This window comes from Uloborus diversus, chromosome 5, assembly GCF_026930045.1.
Source record: "Uloborus diversus isolate 005 chromosome 5, Udiv.v.3.1, whole genome shotgun sequence".
NCBI classification, from domain to species: Eukaryota; Metazoa; Arthropoda; class Arachnida; order Araneae; family Uloboridae; genus Uloborus; species Uloborus diversus.
In genome coordinates, this window is record NC_072735.1 from 27,855,297 (window position 1) to 27,874,828 (window position 19,532).

Here is a 19,532-nt window from a genome sequence, read left to right on the forward strand (position 1 = left end):
TTTCCTTTGGTGCAAACAAAGGAAAAGGCTCGCGCTCTTTTATGCTGGTAAATAGTAATAAAGACATTTCGTTCATAGAATGGGGTTTTTTCCAAAATTTTAAAAGTACTTTTTTCTGAAAGAGCATGCTTAAAAATATAGGATCTGACTATTTTTTAAATTATTTGTATAAGTTTATTATTTTTAAAAAAATACTTTATTCGGTGCACTTTCATTGTTTACGCTTCTGCCGATGACATTATAAATGATGAAATGCCATTCAGTGTTGCCATTCACAGAGCAAAATATTTAATTCGCGTCTTTACTCACGTGTACTGGCAACGATATGGTTGATGGCTAACGTGGAGTGCAATATTTAATTCGATTCTTAAATATTATAACGTGGAAACGCGATAGAAAGATGCGCCAAAGTTCATCATTTGTGACGTCATAAAGACCACGCCTTGTTTGAAAAATCAGACGTTAAAAAAAAATAAGATGACACTCTAAGCCGTTTTACTAATCTAGAACCATCTAAATTATCTGATCGCAGTCACAAACAAATTCGCGGACGATGTCACTATTGTGGGGGAAGACGACACAGCAACGGCAATCGATCATACCAAAACCAGACAGCAACAATTATTCATATTTTTCCAAGTAAATTTAGATTATTTCAAAGTTTACTTATTTTTAGTTAGATTAGTTTAGTTATTTAGTTAGATTATTTCTAAACCTCCCCACTTTCTGGGGGAATAGTAAGAGAAAATTGCATTTTGTGTTTTATTATTATTATTTTTCCGTTTGTGTGAATTAGTAGTTTTTTGTAGATCCACTTTTATAATACCCATTACAATGACAAATACTGTGCCATTTGAAAGATGTTGATATCTGTGGTTCTTAATAATAAAAAAATGTAATAGAATTTTCGTGTCTCACTGTGTCCACTCTTCCCCCACATTTCAACGGTTTCATAAACACAACTCGAAAATGGCAATTTTTAATCTACATGTTTTTTAACACATCATTTAAAGGCAGCTTATATTGACTGAACAATACATTTAAAAAGAAAACGAACAAGAGATTTCAATATAAATGAAGTAACAAGTAAAAGAACAACATTTTAATATATGCAATATAAATAAATTATTCCACCGAACACAACATTTCCAGAGCAATTTTTTAGTGATTAGATAAACCGTTAATTCTATACGGCATAAGGAAATTTTTTTCGACCAATAACATGTAGTTGCTATGAATTAATATATAATTCAAGCATCTTTGGTGTGTTTAGCTGTAATTGCATGCATTATGCAGATTGCTTGAACCCTGGTTGTGTTTTTAGGCATCAAATGAATGAATTATTTCTAATAATTCATTCAGTGGGCTTTGATTTTGCTTCTGACAGAATTGCCATCCATAAATTTAAATTATTCACAAATCCTGGCAACTATAAAATCAGTGAGTATTTCCTCCTCTTCAGGCTTGTGAGGATGTAAGATAAAATGATTAATGTTAAAGTTTATGGTTGTTGCTGTTTGCGATGGAATGGGGAAAGCAATATGTAAATTTTGCAGCTTTGGAAGTGAAAGAATCGATATTTCGTTTTTCTTTTACATTTTATTGCGAGCATATCTTGTTCCTTTTTAAATGAGAAAAATATGATATAGGTCTTTGAAGTTTAACCAAAATGTATTTCGCACATCCATTTCAATACCGCCGTAAGTGCAATTTTTAATTTTATTCCGATACAAGATACTAACATGCTGAAATCTGAAATGAAATATTGCCACAATTTATTTAGTTTGATATACAGGTGTATCAGTTTAAACTGCAATGCCTCTATTTTTGAAACAGTTAGTCCTAGATACATACTTAAAATTACAAAATGATCAAAATAAGGCACAGATTTAAGATATTAAAAGGTTGAAGCATTTTCGCTTTAGTGAAAAAATACAAAATCTAATATTTTATACCGTCTGTATATCCTCCCAGTCATATTAAGGGAAATTACAAGCATAAAAAATAAATTCGGACACAACAAAAGTGGCATTAATACGACCAATAATCACCGTGATATGAAACGCAAAGTTTTACGACTTATACAATACTTGACACTAGCGGTTTCTGGGATCATACAAAGGTTTAACTTTTTTTTTTCTCTCAAATGATAGGAGATTTTGCAGTATGGTTTTGCGTATCACGGCGTAACATTCAAAAAACACTGTTTTATTTTCTTTGGTATGATACGTTTAATAAGACATTAGAAAAGCATAATTAAAAAGAGATTGTATCGCATCTTTATGCGGTTATATAAAAAATTAAATAATAAACATTTAGAAAGACGTTATAAGATGTTGGATAAAGAAATAAATGCACGTAAATGTTTTTTTTTCTTTAAATATTGAAATTTTCTCTCCTGAACTTCAGCAACTTTCAGAAACGTTACATTTTGCTTCTACGACTATACACACATGACATAACGAAAATTTAGCCCGGAATGAAAAAATTTATAAATTATGTTTCCACATTAATCTTTCCCTTGACAAATATTTCAATGCCTTTGGATTAAAACAAAAAACAAAATAATAAATTATTGCAAAAAATAATAATAAAATTTCTTGAAACGCATCTTCGTAATTATTAACAGCGTGATTAATTTAGGACCCATATTAATCACTTTAAGTAAAACGGTTTACTTCTTTAGCCATTTTTTGTCGGGTACAAATAAAATAAAACACATTTACGTCACATAAAAAAAAGTCGTCTGTTAATTTCAAATTTTTGTCGCGGTAGGAACATGTTTCTGCAGTTAATTAAAAGAACTAATTAAAAGATCGCGCTAAAAGATAATTTGATTTAAGACTCTGCCCATGTTTCCGATCACTTTGCTTAAATAATGTGGTTTTGCTGTTTTTGCTACTGAAATCAGGGGTTATTTCTTTATTATGTTTTGCTCACTAAGAACTTTTACTTATGAAGAAAAAGGAAACAAAAAAGAAGAAATGCTCTTTTTTTTCTAGTTTTCTTTGGGTATTTTTATTTTACTTTAGTCGAAAGAATACGAAATCAAGACATTGATATAGAATATTATGCACAGTATATTTTGCACCCAAACTACTGATTTTTCTCCATTTATATTTACTTTCATGTATATGATTTCATTGCTTGTTTTATATATTTATGGTTACTGTACGAGCTTTATACACAAAGAAAAAATCTTTTGTATCTCATTTAGAGCAAGCCACTCTCAGCAGCTAAATGCTTTCAGATTCCTTTTTCATCTCTACTAATAAAAATGCAGAAAGTTTACCTGTCAGGATATAGGTCTGTTACGCGTGTAGGCCCAAGACTGTACGGTCGGTTTTCATGAAACGTAGCACAAAATTTATTTGCAGCATGAAGAGTAAACACCAACCCCCTCCCCCTCCTTTTTTTTCAAAAATTCGAAATTCTTCTTTTTCTATTCCAGTTTTAAGCTCATTTTTCAAACAAAAATGATAGTATGAGGAATAAATATTTCATGCACATTTCAAAATTTTAGATCGTTTGAATGCTTGGAATTTTCTGCATAACATGAAAATTGTTCGAAATTTATACAAGCAATAAATAGCTACGAAAATTGCTTTTAGAAAACCGGAATCAGAGCCTTACCTTAAGCAAGCCAATTGATTCTAAATGGTTGAGCTCGAGAACAGAAAGAAAAATCATACATAAATAAAATTCACTTTCGCAACTAAAATTTAAAATTTTTGTTTGTCACTATGGTTTTGTCTTTTTGCTGCTTCGTTTTATTATTGTTTTTAGTATTATTATTATTATTATTACTATTATTATTGTTATTATTATTATTATTATTATTATTATTATTATTTAAAAGTATTTTATTCCACGGTGACATAAGCCGTTATGTATTTTTAAAATGAAAAATTTGAAATATTTTCATTACAAAGTAAATGTCTTTTGTTTTCATTTCTCAATTTTAACAGTTTATTTAGTTTAGTAAAGCTTAAAAATAAAATATGCCTATTAAACACATTTTCAGTTTTTTTTTCCAAACATTTTGGAAAAGTTTATCATTTTTGCTTTCTAAGCTAAAAAAAAAAATTAAAATGATCGCAAGGCTTCTATTTAGTTCTGTAAGCAGCAAAAGTTGTACTTTTTTCTTTATCTTACTTTTATACATTTAATGAAATATAGTCGAATTAAACCTACCTTTACTTAGAAATTCTTTAATAAAGTAACTTACTAAAGCAATAGCGAATTCCTTACTTATTGCTTTATTTAAATCATTGTGCAGTATTACGTTACATTACGTTTTAATTGAGAAGAAACAGTAAATTATTGGAAGGAAAATGTTAAATACATTCAATATTAACTGCTGTAGAATTCGTTAGTTTACTTGCTTCAATATTATCAGTCAATGTTGGTAAAATAACTTTGAGCGACAAGGTATAATATTACTTATGCAGAGATTAGTTTGAATGGGATTTAGATAACTTTGGTATTTTTTCAACGTATTTTATACATTAAACGGAATTTTAGACTTATTATGCTTAAATATACGCTTTGAAAACAAGAAGGCTTTTTTTTTTTTTTTTATAGATATTAAGCCCTTTCCTTTAATAAACTTCATATCATAACTTATTCAAGTAGCCACTGAAATCTTTGTTGGACAGCATTGCAAAATTTTAATACGACACTTAATACGGCTTCTGCATAATAATAGAATATTTCTCTCAATAAGACATTGTAATTCAAATTATTAATATAATATTACACAATGCTCTCAAATTCATGAACAATGGTCTGATGAAAATAATTTGAAATTTTGACGCATAAATGAATTTTACTCAAGATTCATTGCATTGAGATACTGAATAGACTCTAAACAGTCTGTCTTTGCAAAAGAGCTTCCTTTATTGTTATGCATAATTGAAATCAACACTGGACTTATTCGCACTTAACCGATCACTCTCTATGAGGACAATAACGCATATATTCCGAACTGATTCCTATTCATAATCACGGCTACGTAAGAGTGCAAGCAAGCTTTCCAACTCCACCGAATGGTGAGCTCAAATAATAGCCATTACGCTATTCCTATCTGCTCCATTGTGCCAATGACGCAAGGCAGAGCGCTGACCAAATGTACAATTAACCCCCTTTCCCCAAACTAATCTAGACAATTAGGTGGATAGCGTGTATCGCTGATGACTATCACCGTGAAACAGAAATTTCGAATCTTTGTGAAACCTTGTTTGGTTTCCGGGATTGGATTAGGATGTATTTTCCCAAAGCTATTCTGCCTTGTTAAAATCTGCTTTCGTTGTGTCTTCGTGTGTTGCTTAGAAAAACTGTTTTGTGAAATTATTCTTTTTGGCTTATAAAAGGAATGAAGGTATATAGTATCATATTTATTTCAAGTAGTAATGATTATCTGAAGATTTCAACCATTTTAAAACTTTTTTTTTTTACATTGAAATCCCTCTGTTTTAAAAGGTTTGAAAAACTTAACATTTTAGGCAAAAAAATATTTTTTCATATGCACACACACATACACTTGTTTTGAGGTGTTGGGGCCTGTTGTTGGGGTGAACACACACGCCTGTTTGTTCACTCCCTGTTATATAAATACATATATATGCTAGGTGTTTATTCAATCTCGGCGCCAATCGAATCAAGGGCGGTTCAACATTGACATTTAATGGATTTAAAGCAGTTGTTTACAACCAATTGCTCACATTTTCATCGATCCTCTCTATTTTTCAAACTTTCAACTTATCAAAATATACTTGCTCTGAATGAAGTAATAACGTCATCAATTTCAACAAAACGTATGTTGTTTGAATTAGCATTGGATTATGCACCAAACAAAGCCGAAAAATTAACACTGTGTGACAGTTGAAACAAAAATAGCTTTGCTTGAAGCTAGTTGCAGCCAAATGAACTTGACTCCTTCCAAAAATCAGTGTTGCATTGCTGTTATGACATAAATACAGGTATTGTTTTGATTGAAAGTGACAAAAATGGAAGGGTTGCGTGAACCAGGTTCACAAGAGGGTCCTGTAAAAAAAGTGGGTGCCATACGCTGGTGAATATTGATGTATCTTTTGTACTGCAAAATCATTAATTAAGCGAGAAACTCTTACTCTCTCTTTAACAAGAGGTCATCGCTACTATCATTGCAAGACACAATCTGCAACAAGCTCGTAGTGGTCAAGTAATCAATCAAGATAAATTTTGTGGAATTTAATGTGCTTTATTTTCTTGGTTATTTTTCTAAATTCTTCTTGGTTATCTACTTCATTGGTTAATTTTCTTTATTTATTTATTCTCAGTATCAGAACAGTTTATAGATCCTAATTGTTACGCACATTTACACCATTGTTTTATTGTACTTCAAATGATTAAAGCCATAGTTTTTGTACTGTCATATAATAAAAAACTGAAATATCATATAACATATAATAAATGTTAAAGCACTTATCGATAAGTTTTAAAGCTCTTGAATCATTAAAAAGTTATCTTTAAAAAGTAGCAAATATAAACATTTTTAGTTCTTCCATGCTTCTTCCGCATTTGATTGATACTCGAGTTTTTGGCTGGAATCAACAACTGATGCTTCCTATCACAGAGTTTAAAACTAATTGTAACTTCGTTATGCAATTATAACAATTTGAGAAGTATGTCAAATAAACATAAATTAATGCTGTAAGATTTTGAATTTTTATCAGTTGAAGAGTATTAAATTCTCATTTCAAAATACATATTGCAAAGAAATATTAATATAATGCTTTTGCATCGCGGAAATGCTCTTATACTTAATCTCCATGAGATTTCAAAGTTTTGCGTTATAATGAATAACGTACATCCACTTTTGTTTGTGCAACGCTAATGATTATTCTGTTCCGTATAAATTGGTTAATTAAGCAACAAAGCGGTAACCGTAATTCAAATATCTGAATAATACTGAACAAAGACTTAATCGTCAAAATCATCGGTTGTATTTTATAAGTTCTCATAAGTTCTTTAAAGGAAACATCAACTTCTACGTCCTTCACTTTTTTATCTCACAGTCAAATTATTATAGTAATTGTCCAAACTCGTCATTCTTTTCAAAAATAAACGATTATAATTTCGATGTGTTCGAAAGAAAATTTGAGGTTTTACTCATTAAACAATCTAAAATTATCTTCAAAGAATTCTGCTCCGCTCAATAAACTTTAAGAAGAGCTCTACTTAAAGAAGTTTAAGACAATTTTCCTTTTTTTCAGGCACTCATAACAGAAATCATAATTATCGTGTACATAATGAGCTACATTAAAGAATCCCGGGGACTAAATTAAGATAACCTTCTTTTTGATCACTAAGGAAAATATTTTCTGTGAATTCTTTGATATTTAAATCTTTTTCTCTATTTGAACATTTAAAGCCCATAAGTAAAAGAAAATGAAGCTTTAACTTAATTGCTGCACTCAATGGTTCCACATTTTGGTTGATAGTTAACTTTCGCAAGTCAACAAGCGACAAGGAATGAAATTTATAGCAAATAAAATTTAAACTAACTCAACAAAAAATGATTCTTTAAATTATGTATCAAAAATTGACATGAAATTCAACTTCAATTTTTTATGCTTTTGAAGATACAAAACTGTTCAAAAGAAAATAAGGTGAACTTATAAAAATATCACTTTATATGCTTATCGCACTTTATATTGCATTATATATGCACTTTATATTAATGCACTTTATACTATATTTATGCTTCATATGCTCTTTATATTATATTTTATATTATTAATGAGTATGCTAAGCCCCAACTTATTGCAAAACAAGAAATTACTTTGTTTACTCAGTTATTTGTTGTAAAAATCTCAACTTTAAAGGTTTTAAAGTGTTTCAATCACTATAATTTCACTGATATTGGAAAAAGCCAACTGAAGGAGATATATGTAACCACATTATTATTGGTCAATATCTTAAAAAGTTTTCTAATAAGTTAGAAATTTTCTGAAGTTAGTCCATTTCTTTTATGAATCTATAATAACTTTCATTTGATGGATTACTGTATATTATATGTCTTCAATGGTGAAAGCTACATTTCTGACTCAAGTTTAAATAATTAATTGCTGAGCTAACTCTGCATTGAATAGCTCAGCATTAATACATTATTAGTGTTTGTAGAAATCTGGTTGCTTAAACTTATAATTGTTTTTCGGTCCGACAGCAAATTTAATGCTTTAAATAAAAAGTAAAAAATTCGTGTGAGACTTACGGCGCTTCAAAGGGATCGAAGTAATGAAGGCATTTAATTCTGCTTTACTGTTTTTTTTTTTTTTTTTTTTAAGTAATTTATAAGAGCATCTATAATGCTATGCTTGAAGCAAATTATGACTTACACAGAACAAAGAGTACATTTAAAGGATAATTTTAACAAACTGATAAATGAATGTTACCGTTAATTTTTCAAAATATCGAATCATTTATAAACTGATGACCGGATGTTACCGTTAATTCTTAAAAATATTTAAAAACTGATGAATGAATATTAGGGGAAGCTGCTGTACCCACAGACAAAATTTACTTTTCAATTTTTGCTGGTTTCTGGGAAAGAACAATCGATCGGTAAAATTTTCTGGCAGAATCTACAACTTATCATCGAAATTGGCAATTTTCGTCAGGTGAAAATCTCAAAGCTTTTAACTTAAAAAACAATTTCTGAAAAACCATCTTTTTTTTTCGTGTGTAAAACACCCCGTTCACCCCACAGATAGGTGCCTTTGTACCCATAGACATATAAAACAATAATATATAAATAGATCTGAGGAATTCAATTATACTCAATATTTTCATAAGCCATTCTATATTGAAATGCTTCAAACATCCACAGAAAATAACATTAAAAAAATATCCAACAGAAATTAAACTTTAAAATTTATTTGAAGGTTTTTTTCCCTGTTTTTAATTTTCTTTAATTTTTAACATCAGTGAACTCTTTAAAAAAATTATAACTCTTAAGAGAGTTTTTGATGTTATGAGTAATTAATATGTTTTTAAACAAAAAAAAACTAGATTCATGATATTATGGCTCTCTATGTACCTACATAATAACTTTAATTGATATACAAATTGAAACCTTTAAAAAAATTAGCCCATTGAAAAAAAAAAAAAACCTCAGTTTAGATTAAACCAGAGGCAGTAATTGGGACTGAAAAGTGGAGGGGGGGAGATTTTTTTTTAATTGAAAAAAAAACGACAACTAAAAGCCATAGGATTTTTAACAGCAGCAAAAGAATGAAAAAAAAAAGAGAGAGAGAGAGAGTACAAAATTTTACTGGGGCATGTTTTGATAGCAGATGTGTGGTAATTGGTGTAAATCTAGTAACTTAACTCATGTTTTTATTAAGATTTTGATACATTTTGTACACAATAACTTTCCCCGAAAAAACACTTTAGACATGAATTAGATTTACATTATTTATTCCAAAATATTTTGAGCAGTCTTAAACACTTGGTAATAATTTCATTATACAAGTACGGCTTGTTGTTAAGAAAAACAATTGATTTACTAATATCTAAACAATGAATGAATAAACTAAAAGTTACTGCTTGTGGTAAATAATTTTTCGTAAACAGATATACAAAGTAAAGCAAGTAATTATGTTCTGCAAATGTTGACATTTCTGTTTTTTTTTATTTTTTTTTTCGATTTTCTAGTCCTAAATTTGAAAATAAAATAAATAAATGAACCAAAAAAAAGTGCCCCCCCCCCAATCGCCGCCACTGAATTAAACCAAAAAAAACATAGACAAGTCGACTTCAAATGAAAGCAGGTGGGATTAATGATCTTTAGATCCTACAACAGGTGAGGGTTACTTCAACACTATATCTTCAAGCCCTACTTCAAATTCATCATCATTGTTGAAACCAAATTTCATACGTTGATGTGAAGGAATCATTTTGAAGTACTTCTTATCGTAAGAAGACTCAGAAGTGACCCAAGGAGACTAAAAATTGCAGTCCGTGGGTGCACATGGTTATGTGTCCTTTGGTACAAAGGTACGCTATTTTGGTTTTGAAAACCAGTCACATCGACAAGACCACAGTTTCACAAAATAAAAAATCAGAAACAACACCTTCAAAATATAGGGAAACATGATAGCTACAGCAAAATGAATTATACAATCCACGACGGACGAGGAAAAAAGAAATTGCTCATGTTTTTTTTTTTTTTAGTTAGATCCTACTAAAACCGAAAAAAATGTGATAGAATCTTAAATGTTCGTTTGATGGCGTTGAAACTTCATGGGGTACTGGCAAAGGCTGTGACACACACGTTGAACCCCAATTGGGATCACTCTCGACGCTACCCGGAATTTACCGACCAACGTCCGTAGGTACAACCGTCCGTGGGTACAGCATCTTCCCCTACCGTTAATTCTTCAAAATATCGAATAATTTAAAACTAATAAATAAATGTTACCTTTAATTCTTCAAACTATTAAATAATTTAAAAACCGATAATTCGGTGGTTTAGATGAAACAAACGTGAAACCTTACCCGTTTGTAGAGAAGCCCTGAAAAATCACTTCTTAGTTTCAAAAGTGAACTTTTAAAGTCGTGACCAGAAATAATCTAAAAACCGATGATTCGAAGGTTTAGATGAAGCAAACGTGAAACCTTACCCGTTTGTAGAGAAGCCCTGAAAATTCGCTTCTTAAGTTCAAAAGTGAACTTTTAAAGTCGTGACCAGAACGCTCACACATAATTCTACATCACTAAAACACATATTTTCGTATAAAAAGAAATATCTTTTAACAGTTTTATGCATAAATAACTGCGGAAGAAAAATAGTGTGACTCTCAAAATTTCAAAGTATGAAATAGCGTTTTCCTCCATTAACAGTTCTTTTCAACTATTTGTGTCGCCTATACTATTTTGAGTAAATTTTGAAGAAGACTCATTATTGTACATGGAAATGAATCTTTTTGACTTTTCGGAACCTTTATGAGACAATTGTTCTTGGAAAATGTTTTCTGGTTAGTGGCCCTTTCATTCTAGAATCATCATTAAAACTATCATTTTTTTAATTCTGTGTAGGTAACTAATAGCAGCATTTTTTTTTTTTTTTGGTCACGTGTCCTCAGATTTTATTTTGCACATCTCCTAAGATTTTCCAGACTACAAAATCTGTAAATCTCTTTTTTGGATAGCTTAGTATGTGTCCTTTTTATTTTCATTTATAGCCTTCGCTGCATTTAATGGTAAAAAATATTGGATTTACAAAACAACAAAATGAAGTTATGAAACATACAGACAAATTATTAATGATTGTTTGAATGTTCAACACTAAGTTATCAACCTTTATAAATAGTACAAGTTATGAGGAATTAAAGCCCGCACTCAAAAAAAAAAAAAAATCTAATAATTCCAAAAGGATACTTTTGAGAGATTCTAAGATGGATTTAGGGGTTAATTAGTTTAATACGTCAGTCCAAGACCTTCTATGTGACAAATATAAGGACAGCAAGCATTTTAATTCTAAACAAAATGTTGCACGAATGGTAAAATAAACGTTCCATAGTGCTGAATAAAACCACAAAGATTTTTTTCTAAAACATCCGAAAAACGAGCGCTTAATAAGTTAATCATTTTTGCTGTTAAAAAATCTACATAAAAATGTTTCATTAATAAGAAATAACTTATTTTAAATTGGAAGCGAAATGAAATTATAAACACCAACCACTTTATTAATAAAAATGTTTGTTTTAAGAACTTGAAATCTGACTCACGTATAACTTTTTAGGGACAAATAAGTAATTGCATTAAAATTTACCGAATTTAAAATCTGAACACGATAAAAAAAAAAAAATATTTTCTATGAGTTCATAAGACGCTGTTTTAGAATCGGTATTTTTTTTTTTTTTTTTTTGATGTTTTCTCTTAGAACAATTACATTTCTTACAGCCAGACGACCGTATTTCCCGAAATTTATGATAAAAGTATGTGGCATAAATCCTCACTATAACTTCTGGAATACTTTATCCCAATAATTCAGTTTAATATTAAGCACATCACATTCAAAAGGGCTATTTAGTGTACAGTAAAATAAGCAAAGGTTTTAAAGTCATAAACACAATGCTCGTAAAATATGACCGACGCTTGGAGAATTTACCGCGACTCATAAACTTTTGCCTTTTGTTCCAGTACCTCCTGGAGAGCCCATCATACTGGATGAAGAAAGCGTGCAGTTGAAAGGTTTAATAGGCCCATACAATGAAGGCGATTCCTTGGTGTTCATTTGTGAAGCCATTGGGGGTAAGTCTTTTAAAGTTTTATTTTTATCGCCTTTTTATGTGTTTGGATAATTAAAGTCTCTTTGTATTTAAGATTGAAAACTTCTTACTTGAATACCAATGGTAACAGGCTATACTATATTTAAAATTTTACTTGTTTTAGGTGCTTACAAATAAATTATAACAAAGAGAGGAAAAATTAATCTAATTTAATTTTATCTTAAACTTTTTTTTTGAGCAAATGAATTTATGTAATGCAGTCTAAAACATCTACAAATTTAAAAACTAAACAAGTCAATGGATTTTTATTAATAAATTTTTGATGCGATGTTTGTTTTTAAAAGATATTTCATCCCAATTTTTTACTTGCTTAAATGCCATATCGAAATTGACAAATTGCAAAACATTTTTAAAATAATAAAGGATGCTTCCACCAAGATTTTTTTTTTTTCAGTACATGAACGTATAGGGTTGAAATTTTAACCCTGACTCCAGTGGAATAACCCTAAACTGCAGTAAATATCGATAATTATTGACCACTTTTTCGTTTTTTCTTTCTCCTAAAATTACAGTTTTACCAGTAAAACAGTTAAGTTACCGGATCCTGTTTTGCCTTGTTAAGAAAAAGCACGTCAAACTTTGCCAGAAAATATTATAAAATTATCATACTATGGCGCGAGGTTCATTGTTGTTGACATCCGGAGCGTTGCTTGATCTTTTGCTATTATATATATGGGGATTTACTGTGCAGTCGTATGCGTTCATCGAAAACAATAGCATTAAAAAAAATGTGTTTTATAAAATACTTTGACGCATTTAAATGTTAACGAGATTATGGCACAGTATAGCTTATAAAGGTTCTTGCACTATTAAACCAAATACAAACATTAAACTAGATTATAAGGCCTGTAACACAAATTAAATTTTAAAACTAATTTCATTTTTTATTTTGCTTTTGCATGATACAGAAAAGTTCCCCGTTTCAAGACATCTTCAGTATTCTGGGTAACAGCAAACTAAATGGCTCTTACATCCAGGACCTTCCAGCTGTCAATTAACTTTGGAAAATTTTTCCCGCAACAAACTTCCCTCTCTCTTAATTATTTTTTCTCTTTTAAATCTCATTTCCCGCGGACTATTTTACGGAAGCAACGGAGCATATGATTGAAGCGTTACAAAAGTCCCCTTTTTATAAAATGGTCATGGTCTTGTGGCCTGCCAAATCTCTCCTTGCTACAAGAGGGGAAAAATGGCTGCCTCAGATATCGCGAGAGTAAAAGAAAAGTTAAGATCAAATACTGGTTATTTATGGATTAATTACTTTTCCTTACCGTTTTTTATTTTCCTAATTGCATTTTCTTTCAAAAGTTTTTAAATCAAGAAAGAAGAGAAAAATTTTATGCACTTTTAGAAAATTTTCGGGAAAAAAAAATGGTGAAAACTTTTCTGATGTAGCGTTAAATTAGATGTGTGGTTTGTAAAATGGAATATGAGGATGGAGTTATTTTACCTACGCATTAAGGATCGATGGCTTTTTTTTTTCTTTCTGAAAAGTAGGAGGAAGAGTAAAAGCATTTGATTTTTTTTTTCTTCTCGAAATCCGAAATATCTTGGACAACACTAGCAAGAGAACTGAAATGCAATTGCATCTCCAGAAAAAAAAAACATTCTAGATCAACGCAGTGATAATTTTTTTCACCTATATATAGATTAAAGGGATAAGCTTAAAACCTAACTGAAAGACTCTTTAAGTACTAAATCCTGGCATTCATATTCAGAAATATACTGCCATGTGCAAGTAAACGGTAGTATCTAAATAAATGAGTTTTCGAGATAGTTGAAAAAAAAAACGCGTTTTGGATTTAATACAACAAATAGGAAAATTTTGGAGTCATACTCCGCGGTCCATAGTCTCCGCGGAGACCAAATAAGCAAGCTTTTACAAAAAAAAAAAAAAAAAAGTTAATGTAAATTAGATGACAAAAATGAGAAAAAAAAATAAATAAAATTTGCTGTTACTGCCCTTTATTTACCCACTACAGTATAGTAGTAATTCCCTCTTCCGATAAAAAAAAATGTATCCCCTCATATTAATACAGCAGCATGAGCGAAGATATTTAAATCTGAGGGGAGTGGAGCCTAAAGAAAAGTCTTAAAAGTTCATGTTATATGACACCACCAATTTCTCGTTTATTTTATTTGCAACTGATGTGGCACTGACTTTGTTGGAAGAGGTTTTTTAAAAGTAATGTGGGCAAATGGGAAAATGTGCTGTAAAATTTCAGATTTTTACATGCAGATTACTTTTTATACCATAAAAACCTTCTGAGATGATTTGTGATAAATTGCTTGTATGATGGGTCGGGAATATGTTTAAGTAGTTTAAAAAAGGGATAAGTCGTTTTCTGGTAAATGGTGTGTGAAATTTTAGCTGAAGTGGTTTGACAAAGTGAATCATTGTACCGCTTTGCCCAACAAAGTAACAAATATATATCACTGATTACACGTTGTGAGTTATTTATGATTGGTATACTTTTGAGAACATAACCTCATGTCGATGTACTAGGTCATATACACCAGTAAACAGTTAAATGTGCTCATAATAAAGGTAATTTCAATGTTCATGTCATTAAAAATACAGCAAAATTTACATTTTGTTGTACACTTTTTCTGAAACTCTTTTGATTACAATTATTCTGACAATACCATACATCGATCTGCGATTTGTTTTGCCCGTATAAAGTACCCATTCCGTCTACTATAGGGAACAAAATGGGGCACTTCTGCAGCAAAACACGAGAAATATTCCTCTCTTCATTTATACAGATTCTGTGCCGTATAATTTGGTAGTTTATATTTGTAAATTATGTATTCGTAGTTAATATAGGACGCATTATTATACGTATTATTACACGTGCGGTATTTCCAAAACGTGGAGTAATATCAGATTTCGGAAGAAAAAAATGTAAAATGTACCACGTAGGGGAATGTAGGGCAAAATGAAATAGTTAAGAGAATTTACCTTTTTCAAACTGAGTGAATTGAAATTTGTGTTGAAAATTACCGAATATAAAAAGAAATAATGTTTTTTTATAAGGAAACTTACATTGCGGCATTATTATTATTTTTTCCCCGTAAATTTGTACTTTTAAAGGAAAGAGGATTTTTTCCCTTTCTTTTTTTCAAAGAAATAGCAAAATATAATTCAAAGGAAATATATTTCTTTATTTAATTACCAAAAATATTTTTCATCGAATGAATGAATATATAAACGATTAAATAAATGAATTAGTACATAAGAAAAATAACTAATCGGTAAAATAGTGAATCAAAGCCAATATATATTAAAATGAACTTTAAAAAAATAAGTGAATTAATGAGTAAAGGAATTAGAGATGTGTCGTTCATAAATGAACGGGTCAAAAAGAATGAACCTTTAAACTAAACGAATCCGTTCGTTCACTTAAAAAATTAACGACCGTTCTTTTGAACGGTGAGCAGTTTGGAACATTGTATTGATGCACTTTTGATAAAATCGCTTCAAAAAAATGCATTCATCTTCAAATTTTTAACTCTCAATCAATCTCAAATTTTCTTTTTCTTAGTGCAGTACAATATATTCATTTCGAACCTTTTTACTTTCTACTTTTGATTTATTATTTTTCTCAATTTCCATTTAAAAAAGTATTACGTTTTTTTTGTTTTTGTTTCTCTCTCTGTTTCATCAGTACTGTGGAATAATTTTGAAGCTCTCTAATACTTAGGTGAGTCTTTTTGTAAATAAAGTTATCCGGTACTCTCGCTGAGCTACCGATGTATTTGTTGTTACGTTTTTCGTTATATCTAGTCTATTGGTAATATGAAATGTATATATACATATTCAGTGCTGTAACTGAAAAAAAATTAATAACTTAATTTTTTGGCACGTTGAATTGGAACAGGCAATTTTGGGAATGGAAAACATGTCTTACCATTCGGCAACTGAGAAATATCTTACAAATAAACTATAATTGCATTATGCATCGGAACCCGAAGAAAGTTTTTTTATTAATTTTTCATAGGTATATTTTCTTACTTTTAAATTATTTCAGTTATTTTTTCCTCAAAAAATACTACTGATCTAATGAAACATTTCGAATGTATGTGAGTATGTCTTGCAGAGAGATTATCTGCAAATTTTTTCAAATGAATGAAGTCGTTCAAATAAACGAGTCAAATGAACGGATAAAAAGAATGAACGATCCTTTGATGAACGGATCCTTTAAAAGAACGATACTACCCACCTCTAAAAGGACTGTAAATTAACTAAAAAATTAATGACTATGCAACTGATTTAGTAAATGAATGAATGGTTTAGCGAAATGATTTTTTTTTTTACTTTACCTTATTTACACTACCCCGCGTGTATTGGACAGATTGCATTAAATATTAAAAATTTAACAAAATACAGTAGATCTTAATAATTAATTAAAATTTTAATTTCAAAAACCTTACCATTTCATAATAACACTTATTAATTTTGATAATTAGTGAAGCGGCGAAGAACTGAAGTATGTGCATCAAATAACACCCCTTGATCTTTAAAACTAACTATTTTTTGCCTGGGTACAACTACATGTTTATGAAATTAAATAATATTTTGTTAGATAGGTGGGGCTGCAATTGGGAAAATATTTAACATTTCACATTGAGCTCGCTATTTCACTTGCCCAACAATCCCCTATCGCAAAAAAAAGAGCTCCTTATTTTTTTTATTAGACTGCATTTTTTCCTTTGCTCTGTTAGACGCAGTGCGATATAAAATATTACCCACCCAAACAAGTTATTTTAGCTTTAACCGCAATTTGATCCACAGAAAATACAAACATTTCATAAATACAGTCATAAATTAATGTCTGTTATTTCCAGACATAAAAAATGAAATGGCATAAAGTATTAAGAAACGTATTTGTAAAATAAAACTCATACATTTTTTATAATAAAGGTTGGCTTTCATATAAAACAAATCTGTGAGAAAGAGCGGACATGCTTTTCTTCATTTTTCTCCTTTACATAAGAAAGCTCTGCGCTAGTGCTTCAGTTAAAAGGCGTTTTTCTTTTTCTTTCAGCAAAATAAAAAAAAAAAAAAAAAAACAGGAGTGCAGAATATTTCTAGTTTCTCAAAATGATGTGTGTTTAACAAAACAGGAAACAGAAAAAAATGCTAAGATGCTGCAGTTCCATAGATCATACCCTCTGGCAAGCGGACAAAGAATTATAATGGTTTGTTTCCTTTAGAAGTCTTCTCGAAAAATAAATACACTTATATAGTCTTCCCCGAAAAAGTCTAAGTAAAGAACGTCAGCAACACAACTAGAGTTGAATTTAATGGATTTAAGCCAAATAAAGAATTGGCTTTTTATTTCGTTATTGAATTGGCGTGACACTGTCATACGGAATGTATTTTTTCACGATGTCATTGTGCTTACATTGACATTATGCAGAAAAATGCAAAGAATGTTAGCTTTAAAATAGATTAAGTGAAAATACTACTTCCTATTTTTTTCTCCGTTAGTTTTTTTTTTTTTTAAATTTTATGCCACGTGATTTAGTAGGGAAAATTTGAGCATTGGACACTTATTAATGATGCAGTACTTAGTTCCATTGACTTGTTGGAAATATGGCTGGAACAATTTATTTTTACTTCCTTTCACAAAAAAGGAAGTATGGTATTCGCGAAAAACATTTCTCTCAAAATTTGGCCTTAATTTCTATTTTGCTAACCCCCGAATTAATGTTGAGTTGTTTTTTTTTTTTCAATCCGACCACACGCGGATAAGTGCCTAAGAACCTATAAACACTCGAAATATCCATTTTGACATTCCCCGAGTTAATTACAACAATTTCTCTCGTGATGTGCGTATGTACGTTTGTAAGTCGCATAGCTCAAGAGCGGTATGTCCTAGAAAGTTGAAAGTTGGTAAGTAGACTCCTAATGGAGTCTAGTTGTGCACCTCCCCTTTTGATTACAATCGGGTGTTTTTTAAACGGTCTTTTGCCCTTTTTGTGGGGAAATCGTTGTTAATTTCAATGTAAACTCAAGTGGTCTTACAATTTGGCAGACACTTGGCGATTTATTATCAATCCTTTGGTCGCCAAGTTTTGTCGCCATCATGGCGACGAATTTGGCGATTTTTGTTTTTAAAATCTGGTTTCAATTTGGCCACTGGTGGTGATATTTAGAGAAAAACTATTGAATCACATTAAAGATGCCAGTAATGGGAAAATGACATTAAATATGGAGTAAAAGGAAACCATGTGATGCACACAGCAGCTTGTTTTTAAATGTGTTTAATGAACCACTAAAGCATAATACTAGTTCAATATATTCATAAGTAACATATGCATTATAATTTTATGATTGGTATGGCGAAACTGAGATACTTAAATCACTACACACGTATAGTCTTTCATGAAAACTTAAAACACGACGTATCTTAATTTTTCCAGTTGCCTGGTTTGTTATTTATTTGAGGAACTTAAGATAAGGTTTAATTTTGCTTCCCTTATCTTATTTACCAAAGCTTTTTATTTTCAAAACAAGTTCAGAACTTTAGTGTCAGTCAGGCAGCACGTTTGTTTATTAAAAGTTGATATTTCACAAATAGCCTAGTTAAATTCAAACTCTATCAAGAGGCATGGGCTCGTGAGCTATACAGTTAAAATAATTATGTTTAATCTTAGGGAAAAAATACATGCATAGTACAAGAAACAAATATGTATATTAATTTAGTCAAAATCAACATGTCAACCAGTTGCAAATAATGTTTGTTGCTCTGGATTACACAGTAAAAAAAAATCCGAACCATTACTAATTATTTCCTGGTAACGTTACGGGATTTGAAAGGTTTACACCAGTTGCCAATGAAAATCAAGTTCATTTGCGAGAAAAATTTCCTGAATTGCAACAAGTTCTATGACTGGCGATTTTACAATGCGGTGAAAAACACGTTTAGCTACCAGTGTAAAAGTAATTTAGGCTTCTTTATTAGGTGTTTTTTCTTCGGCTTAGTTAAGATCCCTCCGGTTTGATTGACGATTGACACCAATCAAGGGACAGCATGAACCTCTGAAGTAATTGCATGCAAATCCGTCTCAGTATATGCCATATTTGTTTTAAAAGTTTTCCTGGGAAATCAGGAAGGTGGCACGGAATTACTAAATGTTTACATAAGTTTTCTCTGATGGTTCCTGAGTAAGTTCCTAAACATGGCT

General features: G+C 30.4%; 1 protein-coding gene across 1 annotated transcript in view; it reads left to right on the forward strand.

Annotated features, from left to right (window-relative positions):
- LOC129222517 (hemicentin-1-like) overlaps window positions 1-19,532 on the forward strand; it is a 144,708-nt gene that overhangs the window by 26,587 nt on the left and 98,589 nt on the right. Inside the window, exon 3 of the mRNA XM_054857028.1 lies at window positions 12,190-12,300. Within this exon, the coding sequence (XP_054713003.1) occupies window positions 12,190-12,300 (111 nt within the window). The remainder of the gene's footprint in view (window positions 1-12,189; window positions 12,301-19,532) is intronic.